Source organism: Gossypium hirsutum, chromosome A09 (assembly GCF_007990345.1).
Source record: "Gossypium hirsutum isolate 1008001.06 chromosome A09, Gossypium_hirsutum_v2.1, whole genome shotgun sequence".
In the NCBI taxonomy this organism is placed as follows: domain Eukaryota; kingdom Viridiplantae; phylum Streptophyta; class Magnoliopsida; order Malvales; family Malvaceae; genus Gossypium; species Gossypium hirsutum.
Window position 1 is genome coordinate 7,667,088 of NC_053432.1, and position 23,638 is coordinate 7,690,725.

The 23,638-nt window shown below is 31.8% G+C and overlaps 2 protein-coding genes and 1 long non-coding RNA gene across 4 annotated transcripts; 1 reads left to right on the forward strand and 2 right to left on the reverse strand.

The window, feature by feature from the left end:
* Positions 1 to 1,872: 1,872 nt before the first annotated feature.
* On the reverse strand, positions 1,873 to 3,512 carry LOC107894862 (paired amphipathic helix protein Sin3-like 2). 2 transcript variants are annotated; one of them, XM_016820051.2, is made up of 6 exons: positions 3,328 to 3,509; positions 3,202 to 3,217; positions 2,774 to 2,965; positions 2,535 to 2,694; positions 2,370 to 2,459; positions 1,873 to 2,131 (listed from the first exon to the last, which is right to left on the reverse strand). In XM_016820051.2, the coding sequence occupies exons 2-6, from the start codon at positions 3,213 to 3,215 to the stop codon at positions 2,060 to 2,062; spliced, it is 528 nt and encodes a 175-aa protein (XP_016675540.1). In that variant the 5' UTR covers positions 3,216 to 3,217; positions 3,328 to 3,509; the 3' UTR covers positions 1,873 to 2,059. The 2 variants fall into 2 exon arrangements, with proteins under 2 accessions (XP_016675540.1, XP_040933426.1); XM_041077492.1 differs by lacking the exon at positions 3,202 to 3,217 and having other exon boundaries at positions 3,328 to 3,512.
* A 2,715-nt stretch (positions 3,513 to 6,227) lies between these two features.
* On the reverse strand, positions 6,228 to 7,479 carry LOC107893730 (uncharacterized). The gene is made up of 2 exons (XR_001682943.2): positions 6,926 to 7,479; positions 6,228 to 6,634 (listed from the first exon to the last, which is right to left on the reverse strand). It is a non-coding gene; the product is annotated as an uncharacterized lncRNA (long non-coding RNA).
* Positions 7,480 to 14,341: 6,862 nt separating this feature from the next.
* LOC107894861 (paired amphipathic helix protein Sin3-like 2) lies at positions 14,342 to 15,859 on the forward strand. Its single transcript, XM_016820050.2, has 4 exons — positions 14,342 to 14,473; positions 14,560 to 14,575; positions 14,907 to 15,071; positions 15,307 to 15,859. The coding sequence occupies exons 3-4, from the start codon at positions 14,923 to 14,925 to the stop codon at positions 15,437 to 15,439; spliced, it is 282 nt and encodes a 93-aa protein (XP_016675539.1). The 5' UTR covers positions 14,342 to 14,473; positions 14,560 to 14,575; positions 14,907 to 14,922; the 3' UTR covers positions 15,440 to 15,859.
* The last annotated feature ends 7,779 nt before the right edge of the window (positions 15,860 to 23,638 follow it).

Consider the following 23,638-nt stretch of genomic DNA (forward strand, 5'->3'; position numbering starts at 1 on the left):
TGTTTACAGGCTTAAGAAAGCCTTATATGGGCTAAAACAGGCTCCAAGGGCCTGGTATGCAAGGATCGACTAGTACTTGCGAAATTTGGGATTTCAGAAAAGCCTAAGTGAACCAACTTTATATGTGAAGATAGTTGAAAATGTTATAGCATTAATCGTTTCTTTATATGTTGATGACCTGTTGGCAATTGGGAGTAGAGATAACTCGATGAGGGAGTTTAAGTTGCAAATGGGAAAAGTATTTGAGATGTTAAATCTTAGAGAAATGAGCTATTTTCATGGGACGGAGGTGCAACGTGTTCAGGGGGAATTTTTATTAGTCAACAAAGCTTTCCTTGAAAATCTTGAAAAGGTTTAGCATGGAGAGATACAAATATGTTAGCACGCCGTGGCAGTTGGAGAAAAGCTTAGTAGCAATGAAGAGTTTAAGAAAGTCGATGAGAAGAATTACAGAAGTCTCATTCGCTGCTTGTTGTATTTAACTGCAACACGACCTGACATTATGTAAGCAGTGGGCATGTTACCAAGCTTTATGCACTAGTGCAACATACCGCATTTTAAGGCTGCTAAGAGAGTGTTGAGATACATCAAAGGATCGGCTAACCTTGGTATATGGTTTAAGAAGGAAGAAGCATTAAAGCTTGTTGGCTACACCGACAATGATTGGGCAGGATTGATGGATGATATGAAAAGTACCTATGGTTATCTTTTTTCACTTGGATCTTGCGTATTCTCATGGAGCTCTAAAAAGCAACAGATTGTTGCTCAGTTGTCAACTAAGGCGGAATATGAAGTTGTAGCAGCAACAGTCAACCAAGCAATTTGGTTGAGAAAACTTCTTGACGACTTGAGTCTTGTGCAGACCAAAGTAATACAAATTTTGTGTGACAATCAAGCCACCATTGCAATTGCGAAGAATCCCATTTTCCATAGGAGCACAAAGCACTTCAAAATAAAGTATCACTTTGTGAAAGAAGTTGAACAGAGCAAGAAAGTTACTTTGGTTTACTATAGCTTTGAAGATCAACTAGTGGATATTTTGAACAAGCCTCTGGGAAAGGCAAGGAAATCGGCTTTCACATCATGGTGGTAGAGGAGGAGTGTTGCGAGATGGTCAACCATGCAATAGCTCGCACAAATGGCGAACAATCAAAATGCGAATAACTTAGTGGACAATCATCTGACGAATTGCCTCGTAAACTATCACTATGTAGACCATCATGTGAACATGCAAACTATTATGCGGACAGTCCATATGATTCAAGCTTAGCGGACTGTCCAAGTGAGAACAAATTTGCCGACACATTAAGTTGCAATCTATATAGTGGGGTTGAAGAAATTGGAAGTATATCCGCAGAATGTGCCTGTGCCTTTGAATGAAAATGTTTTGGTGCACGCCATCAGTGACAAGTGCGTGTTTGTTCTTAGTGTGTTTTAGGTAAAACCAATCTTAGTTGGTAGATTTTTTATGTGTTTAGGTGATAAATGACATGCTTAATTTGTGTACAAGAAATAATTTTTTTTCAAATTTCTAAGATTGTATTAGTGAGGTTTGTTGAGTTTACTTATAAAGAAACTCGTACATATTGTAAAGTTTGAAGAAAATGAAATATATATAACAGACTCGTTATACTGCTAAATCTCTGATTTGCTTTCTTTCTTTGCTCATAACACCGATTAGATTGCATCAACCTTATAAACGAGAGTAGGCTCACAAAAGTTGGCCACATTTACCGAGAAGGTAAGTGTTGTGCAGATCATTTGGCCAAAAGCTTTTAACCAGATGTATTTAAAACTAAAGTAAATGTGGACATTTTGAATAGCACCCAATTCACAAGAGCTAATTTCCAGCTAAAAAAAGAAACTCGTATGTACGAAATAATATGAATTTACTATATCTTTTTGTTAGGTAAATTGGGCAAGTGTATATATGTATAAGATCCTTTGCAATTTGTGGGAATGGAGTTTTATCTCAGGCACCAAATACAAATATGGTGGATCAACTCAGGGTACAATTAACAACCTAAAAAAATAAAAAAATAAAAAAAGAAGATAAGGCTCAAGTAGGTGGTAGAAATCTTATGAACTTCACAAACAGATCTGGATAGTCCTCCGAGAAAAGAGCACCAACCTGAAACCAATGGAACCAAGAGTTTGAGTTAGTTTGGGTTTTAAAACTTTCGGATCGTTTCGAGATAAATTTGGTTTCGAATCATTTCAAGCAAAATTAGTTTTGACTCAATTCAAGTTTTGTGAACTTTTTATTTTTAGATCGAGTTAAAAATTTAATATAAGTTTAAATTGGTCCGAGAAAAATTTTCTATGTCTAGTTGAAAGTTGGTAGTTGTGACCAAAACAAGAGACATTACCTCCCTACAGAGCTTAATTATGTCCATGTGCTCCCTGTGGTACCTAAATATCACATCCATAAATCGTCTATAAACACTCTCATCACGTTCCTACATAGTAAGATTGCTTAAATTAGATATCCATAACCACCAAAATATTATGGGACAAAAGTTTCAGAATTTCACCTTTACTAGCCTTATAAAATCCAATGTTTCCGGAGGAGGCTGATGTTTGTCGACGGTAATTTCATATCCCTTTGGCAAAAAGAAATTAAATCCCTCAATTAAGTTGTTATGGCCTTTGAATAACTCTTTCACTCGCCCAACCACACCAGCTATGTCAGTCCTGTATGTATGTTTAAAGTAACATTAATCCAACTGATAATTCAAACAAAACTCGGCGTTTCATTTCTAAAGTGGAATACCTCTCAGTCCTGAAATCATTCATGATTTCACGAAACATCACCAACTTCTCTTCTTGATCCCCAAACGTCTCCATCACTTCCTTCATATACCTTTCGGCGGCATTTATAGTCGCTTCACTTGACGTGCTTCCCTCTCCACCGCCTCCGCCTCCTTCGGCTGCAACACCACCAGCCATCTCGTCTTGCCCGTCACTTAATAGGTAGAAATAAAAAACAATAATAATAAAGTCTTATCTTAATGTAATGATCCAAGAATCATAAACGACCAATACAAAGATTCAAGCAAAACATAAACAAATCATTCGATTCATAGTAGTAAACAAAACAAACAGATAACTATGCATTAAACCAAAAAGAAGGAAAGATTCAGCCTTAAAGCTAACAAATGATAAAACCAGAGAAATGAACAAAAGAAGAAAGCAACTTACGATTCAGCCTTCATTCCTGTAAAGCCAAGAACCAAAAAGAAAGTGAATTCTTTTCACATAGGATAGCAGTTATCTTTTAACAAATACAAATAAACCCTTTTCAAGAATTGCATTAAAGAAACTTACGAATAAAATGCGAAGAAACTAAACCAGATCGACCTTCTTTTTCTGATCCTTTGTGATTATTATTTTCCTTTTTCTTTTTTTGGTGCGGCCAAAGAGGAAATCAAAACGAAAGAAAATGAAAATTGAGAAAAGAAAAGTAGTTATTTAAATAACTGGAGAAGAATAGAGGAGCCATACATTTCACATTTAGGCCCAAAGAATTTTTTATATTTATTTAAAGGTCAAAAAATTTCATTAACTCTTACAAAATTGCTACATTGTTAATAATATATCAATCGTTAAATTAAATTTTATAATTTATAAAATACAATATAAGTGCGAAAATTCTAACAGATCTAATTTATCATTAATTAAACCTTTAATTTCAATTTAATCATTGCCTGCCTTGTTTATTTATAATTCTGAAGTAAATATTTACAGTAAAAAAGAATTTAGTCATCCAATGGGCGCTCAAATATTTTTGTTTTGAATTTTTTTTAACTCGTTCTTGTACATTTTAAATAATTTTTTGAGTATGAAATTGTAACACCCTACACTTGGCCTAAACATTGAGTCAGAATAACATGACGCTACATCAAACATCGAACTAATATACATTCACACAACCTCAAATACATGCAACCATCGTCACTTTCAATTTTTAGGGGAGTATTGAGTCTTTAAAACCTTGGCAACATTTAAAACGACTTATCAAATGTTTATTGACATTAATAACAAGTTAATCATGCATGGGACCATCTAACAAAAATTACCAAAGAAATCATGTAGGTATTGATACCTAAGATTGAGTATCGATATTTATGAAGATAGGTATCAATACCATTAGAAAAATTGTATTTTTTTTAGCATTTTGTTTCTTCACAAAATATTGGAACCAAACAAATTATCAATACAAATCAAAAAGTATCTATATTTTTTACCCCGAGTATCGATACTCGAAGAAGGGTATTGATACCAAATTAAGCTATTGACTTCCTGCACATTCATTTCAACATAGAGGTATCGATACATATGCCCCGATTACCGATACCTCTGTACAATTTGTCCAAAATCATAGTAAAACAAGGCATATAACCCATTCAAACATTTTCCACTTCAACATGCATCCACAACCTCATTATTTAACATCAAAATGAGCAAACTAAAATATCAAAGCAACATCAATAGTTAAATTCAAAACATTACTAATAAAACAATAACAAAGATCCATCAAGTCCTGTTAGTCTAAAATCACATCAACCATTTAAGATATAATAATAATCAACCAAAAACTTTACCACATTGTCTTATTCCCACAGTTCAAAGAATAGCAAAAATGTCGCCTACTCAAACAATAAAGCCTAACTTGGATCACTTCCTTGGAATTTTGCACCACTCACACCTACATATCCCAATGAATGGAGCAAAGCTCATATTCCCTTATCTCTCCAAACTATCCTAGCTTAGTGCCCAAATCACATCTCAAAGGTGAGTACTCACATAATCTTATGGCATGCCAACTATATCCAACGGTCTCAAAAGGTCACAATGCCAAAATATTAACAATTAAAACACACATTTACTTACCATTTTCTGCACACATTCACTACACATTTGCATTATTAGCACAACATCATCACTGTCATTTGGAATGTATAATATCGACAATTAACACATTTCACAATAGCCATCACAACATATCTTTCATATCACATTAACGCATCATAATACTTAAACCACATCTCATAATTACATAACTCACGAAGTTAATGAGGGAAATAAGAAAAATAACACTTGAAACTTAGGATAGGGGTTTAGGCTACTCCTAAGCTCCCACTTAACACTATGAATCGTGTCTACAAGCAGCGATTTCAAACACTCACCGTTCGCGCTTTCGCCTAGTTACCAAAAGCCTAAACTAGCTTTTCCTTTCCTTTTGCCTTGCTCATCAAAGGCTCCAAAAGTTCCGAATCTTCACCAAAATAAATCATAAAGCAAACACAATTAATATTCAGCCATAGACTCACCTAAAGCAACCAAAAATGCAGGCCTAAGCTAGTACCTCTTGAAACTGAATTTTTTTACTAACATAGCCAAAACGCAAAAATCTCAATTTCTACTCGTTCCATTTGCTTAAAATCGATTCCAATCATTAGATTCTACTCTTGGTGGATTCTCTTACAAACTCCAGCGATTATCAGGGCACCAATTACCTTAAAACTTCAAATCAACCTTAATGATAGACTTAATTGGAAGAATACAACTTTTAATTCAAACAATAGAATCCCAAAAGACTTCCATACATAATATAGAATTTCTCAAGTATGGCGGGCAACTTACACCACCTTTAATTCTAGATACACGAAACTCTCTATCTTGGCAAGTCGCTAAGGGGTTCAAATGATTAATTGATCGATTAACCGAACTGAACTAGTACTAACTGAATTAACCGAACTTTTTAATTCTTTAACTGTTAACTGAACAGAAATTTTTTCAAAAAAATTTAATCGAACCGAAATATTTTGGTTAATTTGGTCGGTTAACCGAATTGATCAAATTTTTTTTGTTAAAACAAGTATAAAACATATCAAAAATAAATAAATTGATAATATTCATTTGACCGAATTAATTAAATTAAAATTACATATAATTTGTATTATTAATTATTAAGTTCAATTAATTCGATTAATTACCCGATTTCAAATCGAACTAACCGATAACTAAACTTTCAAAAAAAGTATTAACTGATCTCCGATCGATTAGTTTTCGGTCGGTTAACTCGGTTTTAACCAAAATTTGAATACTTTTACGGTACGCTATGGTGGATTCCGTATTCTATCACACTATTTGGGAACTCATTCAAAAAATGCCCCGAAGGCATACCTAAATTTCACCAAACGGCTAACTAATAATTCGTCAAATAGGCTCTTATGCTAGATTTCATTATACAGGTTTTCCAAATGACTTGTTAGCAAGGCTTTCCATATAAGACTTCGTATAAGACTTACATAATTCACCAAACAAGCTTTCCAGATAATTTATCGCTCAGTTTTTCTAGATTACTTTGCCATTAAAGCTATTCAGGTATTTCACCACAAAGGCTTTTCGGGTCATCCATGTTGCAGGCCAATTTTGGCCCAAATACAACCCAATTACTCAAACCCCTTAAAACCCAATACAAAACAGCCCAAACTACTAACCCTAGCGCAGACCAATAAAAAAAATAGCAAAGAAAAAAAGAACCCTGGCCACCCCATGATGTTTGCCACCCCACGCCTCTGCAGTACCATTCCCAGGCATCACACACTCCCACCAACTCCTCCATACCCTGCAAAATGAAACAAACACCAAGACAGAAGCAGACAACACAAGAGCAGTAGCAAGAGGCTTAAAATATCGTTTTGAAATGGCTATAAGAGGGGGATTTTAGAGAAGGATCGATAGTGTTTTAGGGGAAAAACCGATTGTAAATAAGTTTTTTTTGTTTTCAAATACAAAAGAAGAGGGATTCTATTACACAGATTATTAATCAAAAGGAGAAGGAAAAAGGGAATAAAAAAAACACAAAAGTCGGATTTAATACAAATACGAAGTATAAGAGAGGAAGGAGAGGTCTTACCGGAGTCATGCTCGTGCCGTCGGCGACCATGAGGCCTGGGATCTTGATGGAGGCGGAGTCCGACGGAAATGGGAAGAGAGATGAGAGAGCATTTGAAAGTTTTTTTAAGTTTTTTAAAAGATGCAGATGTGAAAATGGTGTTTAAAACAAAAAGTGATTTTAATAGCAGAATAAAACAGCACCATTTGGTGCTGGACCCATGCCTTTTGGCTTAAAATGGGGAATTGGCGCAATCGGTCCCTCTCCTTCGCTCTTGCATTCAATTTGATCTTTCCCTATGTTCTTTATTTTTTTTATTTTTCCCCTAAAATTGGCGCATCTGTTCACTTCAGTCTGGGCTGAAATGTTCCGTTTTGGGGGTTTGGTATGTTTATTTTTTTTAATCCCTGTTGGTTTTCGTGCATGGCATTTTAATCCTCCTTGTGGTTTGATAGATTTTATTTGCTTGTAAATTATCCCCTTGATTTCATTTTTACTTCAATTGAATCATTTCATTATTTTTATTGTTATTCCATTTTAAATTGTTGCAAGTATTCGTAGTTTTCTTTGGAAAATTTGTTTAATAAATGTTCTTTGGAATTATTTTTCTTTCTTGATTCCATTTGTATATATATATTCATTCGTATATGCTTTTATATTGCATATTGATGTAGTGCATCACATTAGAATTAATGGTTTTATATTTTTGTATTGTTTAGATTATTCTGATAGCTAGTGTAAATGCCTTTATATGTTATTTTATGTACATGTATGCATAATTCTTTTTGGTTTGATTTTATTCCATGAGTATAATTTCTATTGGGTTAGTATACGCCATTTAACTTGTGTTGTATATTACTAAATTTAAATTTCCTTTCATATAGTACATATTATAAGTTTTGTTTGTATGTTATTATTTTATATATTATTTCTTTTTTTCCATATTTCAAACTGTTACATTGGCTACCTATCATAAAATCTTTTCTAAATTAATTTTAATTTGTTGCATGTATCATGGTTTCAAATTTCTTATTTGATTTAGCATCATTGATTTCAAGCATGTTTATCATCGTTTTAAAATTTGTTGCATTTTGTTTGTGTTAATTGGTTCTATATCCCTTGGAAAATCGTTTCTTCGGTACATAGGTTCTTGAATGTCAATGTAAACATTTGCATAATGTATGACGTGAGTTTATTACTGTTGTGCATGTTTTATTTTTTATGTTTATTTATTTTCATATATTGTCACTCATTTGTATAATTGAAATTTTTGTGAGTATCACACCGCAACTGAAATTTTCAATTTATCAATCAAAAACTTCCAATTTATTTTCAAATCAAATTGATGCGTTTTGAGGCGACTTTATAAAACCAAAGCAATGTTTGGCATTTGGAAATTTTGGAAATCGTGCCCTAACGTGTTGGGCTTCGATTTTCTGCTTGCCCAAATTAGTCAGATATTCCTTTAAAATTTCATTCATGTTTTCTAAATTTCAAAATAAGGCAATGTTATGCATTTTGAGATATCGAGAAATTGTGCCCTAACTTACGGGTTTCGATTTTCTCATTATTTCTAAATAGCTAAATATCCTTTTCGAGTTTTAAAACACATGAAACTCTCATTTAAATTAAAAGGCGACCTTGTGCTCGGGAATTCATGGTATTGTGTCCTAACTTACGGGATGTGATACTCCGATATCTCGAGATAAGGAAATCTTTAAACAAATTGTTTTGAGTTAATTCAATAATTTTAAAATCGATATTAATAGAAAAGGATCATATTTTAACTTCATTCCCGATTTTTAATTTTCGACATTAAGACACTAACTAATCAATTCGGTACCAATTTTTGAGCGTGTCGGGGGTGCTAATCCTTCCTCGCACGTAACTGACTCCCGAACTTGTTCTCTTGAATTTCGTAGACCAAAATGCCATTTTAGTTTTGTTAAAACAAAAGTGATCCAATCACACCAAATAAAAATCAGTGGCGACTCCCGTTTTAATTTTCACTTTCAAAACCAAAGTCGATCCCCCTTTTCAAAAAAATGGTTTTGACAATCCATGTTTACTATCCCGGCAAACTATTCTCTATGGATGCCATGGGGCCTCTCTCACGTGGTCTTACACCTACACGCCCTCTTAGCGTATCATCATATGATGCAATGGCCATGGACTTTCCACATATATATTTCGTGATCTGCCAATCCAATTAGCAATATAACTGTCTTGTTAGAGGCTACACAATATATCTCTTCTTCACAGTGCTCTACCTGTCTAGTTAGCAATATAACTATCATATCGAAGGCTATATGAACATATATATTTATATTTTTTTCTTCACATTTATACATATTGCAGATTCGTCTGTACTAGACTCGTACCATAACAAAGGTCTTTTTCCTTAGACTTTGGCCATACACACACATGCAACTCTGATTACTATTATCCACACATTCCAAAGGCGACATACCCACTCTCTAACAGTAGAGGCACTTATCATGCAACGTCATATTCATACAACTATCAGTACTCTTCTTTTACATCTATTCAGATATTTCTCATGGAGACATGCTTATCTACAGAGGTATCAACCATTTATTCGAAATAAAATGATATGCAGAAGTCAGTTCTAGAGACTGGCCAAAGACTCACATTTATCTCGACTTAGAATGCCTGTTTCAATCATCCTTCCTAATCCAGTAGCCGTCACTACTCAAAAGATCATAGAATCTCCATTAAAACCTTATTTACTGATAGGTTACTATTATTTCATCTATACACAACCCTCATGTTGGGTCTTCCACTCAAAACACATTGTTCGTACATCTTTTACACATCCCTACTTTTTACTTTCATAACATGCAGAGCTATCAAACTTACCAGAAAGTTGAATAATCCATTGACTTAGAAAACCTTAGCTTTAGCTTACCAAAGAAAAATAGGAGGAGGTTTAGAATGAAAAGAAATAACCAAAATGCAATTAGAAGAGAAAAAAAACCATCTGAATGTACCCCCTTCACCATGTATATACTCTCACTCCCTTATAATGGATTTTAACAAGTGTCAATATTAACTGAGTTTGTCCCTCGGTTTCCCAACAAAATCTGAGGAAAATAAAGGGAAATCCTACTAGTTTGACGTTATGGTAAACCAATCAAGAAGAGAGTCAAATCAATTTGGTTAACTCCCAACTAATCTTGTTACAAGAACCAACTGAACAGTACTCATACAAACCAGACGTACTTCATCTTGGCGGTGACTCTCATATGGTGTGATCTTAAAGACAATTAATGCTTCCTACAGTTTTTCCCTTACACTTAATAAACTCTTCGAGTTTCAGCCAAGAACTCTGAGGCATAATCTTTCTTCACTTGAAGATATCTTGGACCAACTTCTTAGATACTAACAACGGGCAGATACTTTCACGCTAGAATACATCAATACTCTATCTCGCTAACGAATTAGCCGGATAGCGGATATGCTACTATAATGCGCCAAAACAGTTAATATGCATACATTATTCTCTCAAATTGGATCCGTTGAATTTAGGGTGTGACATTGTCGAATCATAAAATTCAACTTGATTTGAACTCAAAACAAATCAAATTACTTATTTAAGTTAACTTAAAAAGACAGAATAATTGGAATAATTTGATTTAATTAACTCGAGATTCAAAAAAAAATTGAGCTGAATCGAGTTTTGCTCGCCCTACAAATAAACTTGTATTTATACAAAATATACATAAGGATTAATGAATGAAATACGAACAATCACAAAGTTTATGCAAACAAAAAGAAAAAGAAACCTTCTCTTATTATATATACATATATATTTATATCAAACATAAAATTTGAGATAAGAAAACATTTGTTGGATACATTAAGTTATGCTTAGCAAATAACTTACGCAATAACATAAAAATAAAACCATGAAAAGTTAAGGCTAAATATTTTCAAAATTTGAGCCCAATATTTTAGAGGTTGTTTATATAAGGACCAAAATTTTCAAAATGGTCATTTAAGGTTGAACCTTTACAAATTTGCTCAAATGAAGGTCAAACCCTTCAAAATGGTTAAATATGAGTCAAACCTTTTTAAAATGCTTAAATAAGGGTCAAACATTTTCGAAAGTGCTTAAATAAAGGATTCTCAAATATCATATACCAAATTTCAAATTATGTTTTTATTATTTTCTTTTCTTTTCAAACAATATCTAATTCAGTTGTTATGTGTTTTATTCAATATACGTCAATATTCACCTAATTTTAGTACAAACTAGATTAAAGTGCATGAACCCTTATTTGAGCAGTTTTGTAAAGGTTAGGCCCTTATATGATCTTTCAAAATATTTGACCCTTATGTGAGTAACCCTTAAAAGGCTGAGCCTTAATTTGAGCATTTAGCCAAAAGTTAACGTTACTTTCTTCAAAAGTCTATTTGGACAGCACGTAGTAATTAAATGAATGTGTAATTACTAGGGTAGTAACTATACTCTTGTAATTACAAAGAATTGTAATTCCCTAAATGTGTTTGGCTAAAAGAGTGTAATTACATTTAATCTCTTATGTCGTGTTTGGTAATACAAATTGTAATTACACAGTTACATAATTTATATTTTTAAGAAATATTAATTATTATAAAAAATTATTAGTATGATAAAAATAATTTCTAAACAACAAAAATTAAAATAAAATCATCATATGTATTATGTTAGTCTAAAAAATTAGTTGATAATATGATTATAGGATAAATCCCAAAACTAAACATGAACTATGGTTTAATGTGCAATTATATACATGAACTTTGATTTTATACAATTTTAAACATGAAATTTGATCTGATCCAATTCTTTTAAATTATTAACGAAATTAATGATATAACATCATTTTGTATTTATCTATTGCATACATAAATAATTATATTTATCCAATATAAATATAAATTGATATATTTATTTTTTAAATGTGTATGATTATTTCAAAATTAAAGTTTGACGTATACATTTGGACCATTGTTAGAGTTTCACGTGTATAATTGCACCAATTAAAGTTTATATATTCAATTGCACATTAAACCAAAGTTCATATATAATTTTAAGATTTATCCCTTATAAAATTGATTGAGTAAAATATGTTGAATTATTTTATAATTGTTATGAATATCTTATTAAGTAGATGTCTATCATGATCAAGATAAAATTTGATGTACTTTAAATTCTAATAGTTATTAGAATTAGATCTCTACTTATTTTATACTTCTTATGCCTAAAAATAGAGACTCTGATGAAGCATTGTGATCATCCCTTTAAAATCTCTATTACTTTCATATTTTCTTTGTTCTTTATTCTCTCAATCTCTCTTTATTTTATAACACGTTATCAGCACAATCTTGCTCTCAAAGTGATAGTTCATTTTATTAATGATCAAATTTATCCTTTATGATTTTTAATATCTTTGATGGCAAGATGCAAAGTTTTTACAGGAAGTTTTTTTTATTTAATTTCATATCTGATTATTATTTTTCATTCTTTCAGCATGAAATTGCATTGATTTACATCTTGTACGCATCAAGCCAATAAATTGTAAATATTCCCCATTACAATTGATTTTTGGTCAAGAGTTAGATGTGTGATATATGTTCCAACTGCTCCACCACTACGCACAAAGATGGGTCGTCATAAGAGATTGAGAATGTATATTTATGAGCCTCCTTATAATATTTTTGAACTATTAATTTGAGATTTATTATGACATGAGTTGTCAATTTTCCCAACATTAGGGGGAGAGAATAAAAAGTTGGATCAATAAAGTACTTGAAATGAATTATCAATGTCTAAGATCCTCGTACAAAGCAGTGTGAACCAGAAGTTCAACAAATAATTCATTTTACAAATCAACTGCCAGATTTATTAAATCTCACATACCAGCTGGAAATGCTCTAATACGAATTGATGTCCTAATAGGGCAAATTGTTAGTGCAAAAGAAAATAATCCAGCCTGAAGCGTGGAAGACCAGTCGGCTCCAAAGATAAAAATCCTCATAAAAGAAAAGGAGCAAATATTTAAGATGGTCATATAGTGGATGCAGGGGTTCCTGGAGAGACTCGTGACATAACTAATTATAAAACTTAAGAAGAGATTTAGGTACCTAAAAGTGAAAATGAAAATGATGAAAATAAAGAGACCTCGATAAGTATGTCAATACGAGAAAAAATATGGAACCGAAATAAAATGTAGTTTTTGACAACAATTTTGCTTATAATATTATTATTGAAATAATAAAAGAAAATGAGAATCCTGAACCTAAATCTATTGAGGAATGTAAAAATAGAAAAGATGGTCAAAATGGAAAGATGCAATTCAAGCAGAATTGAATTCACTTTCTAAACGTGAAGTTTTTGGACCTATAGTCCAAACACCTAAAGGTGTAAAGCTTGTAGGATATAAATGGGTACTTGTGCAAAAATGAAATTAAAATAAAATGAAATCGTAAGATATAAAGCACGACTTGTAGCATAAGGATTTTTGCAAAGGCCCGTCATTGATTATGAAGAGACATATTCTCTTGTGGTGAATGTAATCACGTTTAAATATCTTATTAGTTTGGCAGTACATGAAAAACTTGACATGCATATCATGAATGTTGTTACAACCTATTTATATGGTACACTTGATAGTGAAATTTATATGAAAATCCCTGAATGATTTAAAATCCCAGAAGGATATAAAATTTTTCGGGAAAATTGCTCAATCAGATTAAATAAAAGTTTATATGGATTAAAACAATCTGGGTGTATGTGGTCCAATCGTCTTAGTGAATACTTGTTAAAAGAATGTTACAAAAATGATTCAATTTTTCCATGTGTCTTTAAAGAAAGATTTTGAGATGAAAGATTTTGGAAAAATAAAATTTTGTCTTGGCTTACAAATCGAGCATTTAAAAGATGGAATTCATATTCATCAACTAACTTATACCAAAAAGATATTAAAGAAATTTTACATGAATAAAGCACACACATTGAGTACTCCAATGGTTGTACGATCATTAGATGTGAATAAAGATTAATTTCTTCCTTATAAGAATGGTGAAGAGTTTCTTGCTCCTAAAGTATCATATCTAAGTGTCATAGGGCATTGATGTATGTTACAAATAATACAAGACCTGATATAGCTTTTCGTTGTAAACTTGTTAGCAAAATTTATTTCTTCTCCAACATGTAGACATTGGAAATGGAGTTAAACATATATTTAGAAATCTCGGATGGACTATTGAAATAAGGTTATTTTATTCAAATGATTCAAAATCTCAAACTATTTTATTATTTTAATTATGCTATAATAATTACTTGAAATAATTTATTTAAAACAAAAACAGTTTAAAAAACCCACAAAAAACTTATTTAAATTTTTATTTTTTTTCAATTTTCTTTTTGTTCTCTTGTTTTTATTTTGACTCTCCCTTACCTACCTAAGCATCTCGCTTCTATTGTTCTTTCTCTCTTCCACGACCCCCTCCGAAGAAAACCAGAAAAGAAGTTTCTTTGCTTTTCCTTTGTGCAAAATCTGGAAAGTAAGTTTCATTAATGCAATTTTTGAAATGGGTTTTTTTCAATTTCTTCAAAGAATTCACTTTCTTTTTGGCTCTTGGATTTACAGGGTTGAAAGCTGAACCGTAAGTTGTTTTCTTCTTTTGTTCATTCCTCTGCTTTTTATCATCTTTTCGCTTTTTTTTTCTTAGTTACTGTTTCAGCTTTAATGGCGCTTTTGGCTGCAATTTTTTGGGGGGATTTGAATTTGAGTGGTGGTTTGCTTATGTTTTTTATTTGACTTGGTTTGCTTGAATCTTTATGTTGGTGGTTGGTCTTTTATGAATCTTGGGCCGTTACATTAAGATATCCCACTACGTTCTTTTTAAGACCAATCACCTGTTTAGGGTTTTTCTATTGGTCTTCTGTTGAAATGGATGTGGTTCTAATTTTTCTTTTATATTTCCACCTATTAAGCGATGAGCAAAACGAAATGGCTGGTGGAGGGGAAGGGGGAGGAGGAAGCAAACCGACTAAAAAATCTGCTGAAGCGTATCTGAAGGAAGTCAGGGAGATGTTTGAGGATAAAAAATACAAGTACGACATGTTCCTTGAAGTCATGAAGTATTTCAGTAATCAAAGGTAACCCCTTTTGGAGTTCAAATCTTCAAAATAAGAGTTTTTTTTTTTTTAAAACATAACACGTGATGTATTTGTCCCCATCACTCCCACAAATTTCTGGATCTTGTAAATAAGCACTGGGGGGAGCAGGACGTAATTAAGTTCTATACTTGGGTTTTAATATTATGAATTTAAATACAAATTTAATCTAACTCGACTCAATCTTACTTAATTCTTTGTTTCATTGTTCTTTCAGGTTGCTTCTCTTTTTTGGGACCATCCAGATTTGCTTGAGGAGTTCAAATTTTTTTTACACACAGGAATTGTATTTGTCCCCATCACTCCCACAAATTGCAAAGGATCATATAAGTATATACACATGCCCATAACAACACCACCAAAAGTTACATTTTATTTTGTCCATTGAGTTTTATTCCACGTATTTAAAATTAATATTTTTAATAATTTAATTTTTTAAATATGCTTAATAACTTATTTTGTTTAGTACGGTACCTAAACTATTAATTTATGTATTATGATGGTACCTAAAGTTAATACCTATAATAAATGTTAAACTAGACCTACTCATAGGTCGGCCCGAAGGCCTGCCTAAACTGTGGGTGAGTTTGGGTAAAAATATAGGCTTGAAAAATAGGTTTTGACAAAAAAAATAAAGCCCATTTAAAAAATCGGTCGGGTCTCGGGTAAGGCATTATTGGCCCGAGCTTCACTAAAGGGTAAAAAAATTTGGTTTTTTTTAATATTATTTTCTTATTGTTTTCTCCCTATTTTGCTACCATTTTACTATTATGTTGCTACTATTTTGTTGTTATTGTTTGGATATTGTATAAAACTTAATTTTTTGTTAATTTTGTTATTATTTTAAAGAAATTTGTTAAATTTATTATTTTAAAGACATTTGCTTGTTAAGTTGCATCTATCTTGGTGTTATTTAACTATACATATTTTTTAAAATTTATTTTAAATTTGTTGGGAAATATTTATTTTGATGTTTTTAGTATTTTTGATGTATTATATATTTTTTAAAATTATATAAAAATAATATAAAAATTAATATGGGCGGGTCGGTTCAGGCTCGAGTTTTAGCATTTTTATCCAGGTTGGGCTTGGGCAAAATTTTAAGCTCATTTTTCAGGCTGGGCCTGGGCCTAGCAAATGAGCTTGAATTTTTAGTTGAGTTCTGCCCGGCCCGGCCCATGCACACATCTATTCAAAACTAATCAATGGAAATTTGACACGCGGATTATTTTTTTAAATCATCAAGTCCACATGAATAATATAACATTCTATGAAAGATAAATGAAAGAAAAAAATGAAATGAAATTTAAAAACAAATGACTAAACCTAAACAACATAAGTTTAACTTTAAAAAATCATTTTCTAACTCAAAATGTCTTCAATTTTTTAAAACCTTAAATTTTTCAAAATCTTCCGAAATTTATACAAGCCAAAATTTCCGTAAATTATGTCTCTTGCTTGACTTATTGAGCTTAAATGGGAGGTTGAATAACTTGATTTCAACTACCATTTCATTTTGTTTTGTTTTATTTATCTTTTCTGTCACACTAGGAAATGTTCAAGTTTAAGTGCCACGACAATTATTGGTACTAAATTAGAAAAACTTTTTATTTAAGTGGTATCTAATATGGTTATAAGAATCTTGCGAGCTAATTGGTAAATAGTTATAATCCAAGTTTTCTTTAGTAGGAAACATTATGATTAAGGGTATTAATAATATTGACTGACTTGGGATTAAGGGAAACGGTAGTGCAAAGATTATATAATGGAGGATTCTTTCATTCTGGTATTCATTTTTTATTTCTTCCATCTTTTTCTCTAGTTTGTTCCGTAAGAGAGAAAATTAAGAAATGATCTGCATAGAAGGAGAAAATAAAGTATCAACTTAAATGATTGAGGATTTAGTAAACTAGTAATCTTTCTAAGACTTTCTGTATCTTTCTAAGACTTATAAAGGTTCGTAAGTAATGCTTACAGGTAAATGTTCGCTAAGTTCGAGTCCACGTATACACAACTTTAAGTGTAAATCCATGCGTAAAAAAAATTCACCACGTGTAAAAGAAACCACATGGGCTTATTTTTATGTTCAACTTACGAGAGTTTGTATGAACTAGTTATATCAAGCTAAAATCGTAGAGATCTTCTTTATGTAGAAGTCTGCCAAGGACTATCTTTAAATTGAGAGTCCACAGTAACTATCCGCCAAGTAAGAGTCTGGCAGCAACTATTATTCAAGATGAAGTTCACAAGTAAGAAACCGTATGTATGAATCTGCGATTATGATTCCACTTATAAAGGTTCGTAAGTAATGTCTGCAGGTAAATGTTCACTAAGCTCGAGTCCACGTATACACAACTTTAAGTGTAAATCCACGTGTAAAAGAAATTCACCACGTGTGAATATCCATACATGAGTTTTCTAAAATCAATCTATCATACCATTAGTCCACAATTATAATAGTTGCTAAGGTAATACGCACATGTTTTGTCAGTAAAAGAGGTAATGATTCATCTTGTACGAAACTGGAGAAAATGAGTAGACAAAATCATTTCACTCTCACACTCGGTTTCTCTTCTATTTTTTTACGTACTATTTTTCATAATCTTCCCTTCCACACCACCCCTATTTCCCCTATTCTTCTCATCGACACCTAATTCAATAATTTAAACCTCAAATTTTTGTTATGAAACCATGGATAACAATAAGATTGGAATCAATGATAAGAGGACCCAAGATCAGTCTTTGATCCATTTTGGTAATGAAAAACTCTTTTTAAGAAGTTCAACCACCTTGCTCTAGATATCCTCATCACTGTTTTTATCGAGATCAAAGAAAGTTAGGGCATGAAGAATCCTATTCCACGTATTCTAACTTCCACTCCATGAGGATTTGATGAAAATGGAATTCCAATGCTTGAATTACACAGTGAATCTGATTGAAAAAAGTATTTAGTATTTATAGTTCCCAATTTCCAACTCTCAAAACTAATGAACAAATATACCACCAATATATCACACTTGATTTCTAAAATAACATTTGCAAATTCTCAATCAGATTTGTGTGGTACTAACATGTAGTTGCAATTCTTTAGTACAAATCTCACGAAACTGATGATTATAAATGTAACACCCCTTGCCCAACCCGATCTCTAAGTTTGAGCTACAGGATGCCATATTCATTGTCAAAACAACTACAAAAACTTTAATACAATTCAATCATTCCAAAATGCTCATTAGTTAAAACATATTTTCAATACGATATAAAAATATTTTTGGGTTTGATACTAGCTTACAAAAGCTTACTTCTTAAACCGAGGTCAGTTAAGGACTTAATTATGAAGTTTTTAAACTTGCGGATCGATGTTACCACATCATGACTTTAATATCGTGACATTGTTATTAAGTGAGTTATGTCGCGACACCACTCACTGTTGATCTATGTCAAGATGTTAGAGATTTGTGGTCGAGACATTGCCCTTGTTTTGGCAAAAATCGCATTGGTACTTATTTCATGCTCTCTATAGAACATGTTTAATCATCCATGTGAACTTTCCCAATTCAGTCAAACATCAACCTAAACCAAATTTACCAATGCATACATCATGCCAAACCATGCTAAAACAAAATCAAATTTGTAACACTTTTACACTCATTGATTACATAGCACAAACACATGCTCAAACTTAGTTATTCCAAGTCATGCTCCAACATTAACATGCCAAAATACCTCATTCAGTAAGTTATGACATATTAGGCTTAAAAAACCTTGAAATCATGAGTTCAAAAGGAATCTAACATGATAAAAAAAAACTAAGCATCAATTTGGCCATATATTAAGCTTAAAATGCAAACAAAACCTTAGCTACAGTTACAACTTTGGTATATTAATTAGGTTAATCATTTTCACAACGCAATGATCCTATATACATGCCACAATATAAAGAACCAAAATAAACATATTTCTACCATTTCAATGATAGTGTGATGTTCGCAAAGATTCGGCTTTGAAAGTTCTGCAAGTTGATGATCTACAAGTAGGAAAAACAAGTAAAGTAAGCATTTAAATGCTTAGTAAGCTTAAATGGAAATTACATACTTACCTTGCTCTAAGGTGAGCATATTAACTATCATAGCTTTGGCATACATTTGGCTAAGACATGGCACTTAAAATGACAATAAGGTGAGCATTAAACCATATTAAGCATAACTTGATACATCAATTTTGTACCTTTTCACATTGATTCATCAACAATTCACATATTCTCATTAAGATCATCACCATTTCATGATATATTATCAATTTACAAGTTCAAACCATTTCATTGTGAACCACATATCATAATAGCATATCAAATTAGTTTGTTTCCCCTTTTCCGGTTTCAAAATCCATTTTCAATATTTCACCTAATGGAACACTAATTAAATGGACTCAGATATATGGGTGAACTACACCACACCAGATAGCTTATAGAAGCTTAAACGACACCACACCAAGGCACCAATGTGCAAAGCTCGTAAGCATCAAATGTATAAACATTTTCAATTATATCCATCCACCACACCAAAGTCTTCGTAGAGACGAATAATACTTGATGGTCCGCAATAAATGTTAGATCTCGATATAACCTATAATAATCTCTATGTCATTACAGTCCCGTATGAGCGCACATATAACCTTATTGGCATGTCAATCGTATCCTAACCTTTTACTAAGTTCACATGGGCATCAATCATACATATTACATTTTCATACCCTGTATTATTCATATTTGCATAAATAATTAAATTTACATGTCCATACCTTGTAATCATTCATGTTTTCACATTTATACCCTGTACTGTCTCATAACAATCAATTATCACATTTCATTTCAATTCAATCTCATTACTAGACTTGTATGTCAAATTCATTCATATTTCAAATTATACGTAAACATATATATATTAAAGTAAACACAAGCATACATATAACACAATATAAGATAGTAAGTTCCATATGAACTTACCTATTCAAAACACAAAATGAGTTAATTCTTCAATGAGTAATCCATAATTTTCGCTTTTCTGCTATTATCTCTATTTTGATCCAATCTTTTATCTATATAAATATTTTATATATCAATCAATACCAAAAATTATCACACATTATCATGAAATGCATGATCCTAAATAAATCCATTTTTTATTTTTAAAATATTTTACATTTTATTCAATTTAGTCCCTAAACTTGGGATATGCATAACTTTTGATTCCTAATTTCAAATTAAAATTTGATTTCACATATTCTCATTAGTGACCTTATACTTTCTATTTCTAACATAACCTCGTGATGGGTTTTACATTTATTTTATTTGGTCCCTAATGTAACAAAGTTAACAAACAAGCTTGACTAACTTTACAATTTAGTCATTTTCATAATCGAAGCTCATTCTCTATCAACTCTAAGTCTAATTCATCAATTTATGAACAATGGAAACTTGTTAAAATTTTTACAATAGATCAAATTCATACATGGGCTAGCTAAATTAAGCTCCCATGATAAAAAAAATCTATAAAAACTATAAGAAAAAAGACTTAATTTTCATACCTAGGAAATGGTCAAATGTAAAAGAGCAAACTTTGGAATTTTTTTCAATTTTTGGTGAAGGAGGACAGTGAGCTAATGAAGATGATGATAAATTCCATTAACTTATGCTTTTATACCTTAATTAGTTTCTAATTAGCCTAGTTTAATTAACATAACTATCACTTAATACTATATAATGGAAAATGTCATCATCCTCTACTCGCTCCCTATGGAAAATGGTTTAATAGCCATTTTGTACCTTTGGTTATTTTCTATTTAGGTCCTCAAGCCTTTTGTTAACTAAAACTCTATAGTGATTAGACTTTTACAATTTAGTCCCTGAGCATTAATTAACTATTTTTTCGGTTAAATTTCTGACCATTCTTCAATATATTTTTACATTAACTCCATGAATATTCTCATTTTATATTTACGGGCTTGATTTACAAAAATGAGATTTTGAAGTCGCATTTTTCGATTCCATTGAAAATTGGATTATTACAAATAATATATTATATTAAAGTAGTTAGTAACACAAATACTAGGAAGGCTTAACGAGTAAGCCAAACTGTTGCATTGAAAAGCTTGTATATCTAGAGAGCTAGCTCTTAACCCACCAAATTAAGACCATTAATGTAACAATCTGTTTTTCAATGGTTTCGGGATCACAAATCGACGTGTCGATTCGTAAAATTAATTAGTTAAATATTTATGAGGTCATTAGTGTAAATTTTAAATTTTGGTTATGAGATTATATTATTAAGATAGTTAATTAGTAAAAAAGATTGAATCGTAAAAGCTATAAAAGTAGAATCTCGAAAATTTAGAGGGCTAAATGAATAAATTAGCCAATAAATATTTAATGGGTGGATCAACATTGTTATTTATGTAAATGGATAAGCTTAATTAAGGTAAATTGTATTTAATTAATGATTGATTAAGAACTTTGAAATATTTACAAAATAACCTAGGTATATATATTAAATTAAAGGAAAGAAAAAGAAGAACATTGAGCTTATTTTTTCATCCTCTCCATAGCACAAGGAGAGAAAACTAGGGTTTCATCTTTTTATTTTTAGAGCTTCAATTGGTAAGTGTTTTCATGCTTGTTTTTAATAATTTTTATATTTTTGAGTTCATATTAGCCTAATCTAGCTAACCTGAGCACTAATTTGTAAAACTGTCAAACATTTTGGGTTGTGTCATTGATGAATTGAGTTGTTCTCTTGAAGCTTTTGAAAGATTTCTAAGCTTAGATGTTAGATTGGACTGTTTAGTAAAGTAATTTTTGATGATTTTAATGTTTAAGGACTAAATTGCTAAAATGACAAAATTGCTTGTACTTGATGTGAAATATTTGCAAATAGGGGCTGTTGGATAACCATGGAAGGTTTGGCTGAAACGGGTTTAAGAGGAAATGGGAAAATTTCTTGTTTGGGGGTTAAGTATTAAATTGAATAAAAGTAAAAAATTGAGGGCATTTTTTTAAATGTCAAAAGAGGACTAAATTGTATAAAATGATTAAATTTTTTTGTTGATTTAGTTAATTGAATGGAACTATTGTTTTAGATCACGAACGTGTTGAGGACCAAGGAAAAGACAAGGTAGCGAAGTAATCCCTATACTTTGGCTATTACTACGAATCAACCGGTAAATTTGTATTTTTTATTTTTATAATTGGTGTCCTCTCCATAAAATTATGAATACCCAAGTTGTAGAACTGCTAAGCTTATTGGATCAAATTGAGAGATGGTAAAACGAATAATTAAGGTGATTAGGCTATGGGCCGGGACGTGAAGTGACGAAATGATTACGTATCCTGTTCTAATGATATGGACTATTCCGATGGCTGAGAATCCTGCATAAGTTGCAGATTCTCAACAGCTTGTGTGAGCAGTATCGAGATTTAGTGAAACAACTAAATGCTCTGTTCTAATGAATGAACCGTAGCAATAGTTGAGGTCCTACATACGTTGCAGATCCTCTTTAGCTTGTGTGAGCAGTATTATGAAACGTCAATAATCTAATATCTAGCCTGAATGAGTGGTACTCTACATTTCTAAAAATGATGAGCTGTGATATCTGATCAAACTGATTTAATGAAACGAGTAGCTCTTATCTGTGGTGGACTGTGAACGTCAAAGATTTATCTTAGTTGCTGTTCAATTGTGTTGTTAAGATAACTTGTGGTAAGCTCTATCGTTATTTTTACGAACTTATTAAGCTTCAAGTAAGCTTACCTTATTTGTTCTTTGTTTTGTAGATTTCGTTATTCTGGTTGGGAGATTGGATCAAGCTCAAAGAAACACACTATCTCAAGAACTAATTTGGTAGATTTTAGATATTTTGGTTATATGGCATGTATAGGACTTTAGAGTGCAATTGTTCTTGTGTGTGTTTATGACCATTTTGGTACAAATATGCTTTGTGCTTAAGTCTTGATTGATGGATTTTCTTAAAATTCCTTGAAAATTTTGAGTTTTTGGTCTCCTTTAGATACTTTGAATATATGTTTCTTATGGTATATTTGAAGAGAAATGTGAATAGTTAAGTTGATTATCATTTGGAAGTTGAAAGAACTAAGTTTATGCTTGAGAGGTGGCAATATTGTTTGATTTGGTTGGTGTTGTTTAGACAGACTTGTGGTGCCTTTGATTGGCATATTGGTTAATTGAATTAGGGCATTTGAAATGGTAACTTTATGTGTGTTGAATGGTGTTTGAGTCATTTGGAAGTGTGCACAATTGAATTGAATGCTTATGCATGGTCAGGGTATGAAATGTCTTGATTTTAGGTTAATTTTGGGTTTACATGGCTTGGTACATGAGCATATGACCTAGCCGTATGACGCATACGGCCTGGAGACACGGTCATGTGACCCAGCCTTGTGAGGCACACGGCCTGGCGACATGTCCATGTGTCATTTGAGAGTTCCTTAGTATTCAAGTTAGTGAGTTACACAGCCTGGCACACGAGTGTGTGAC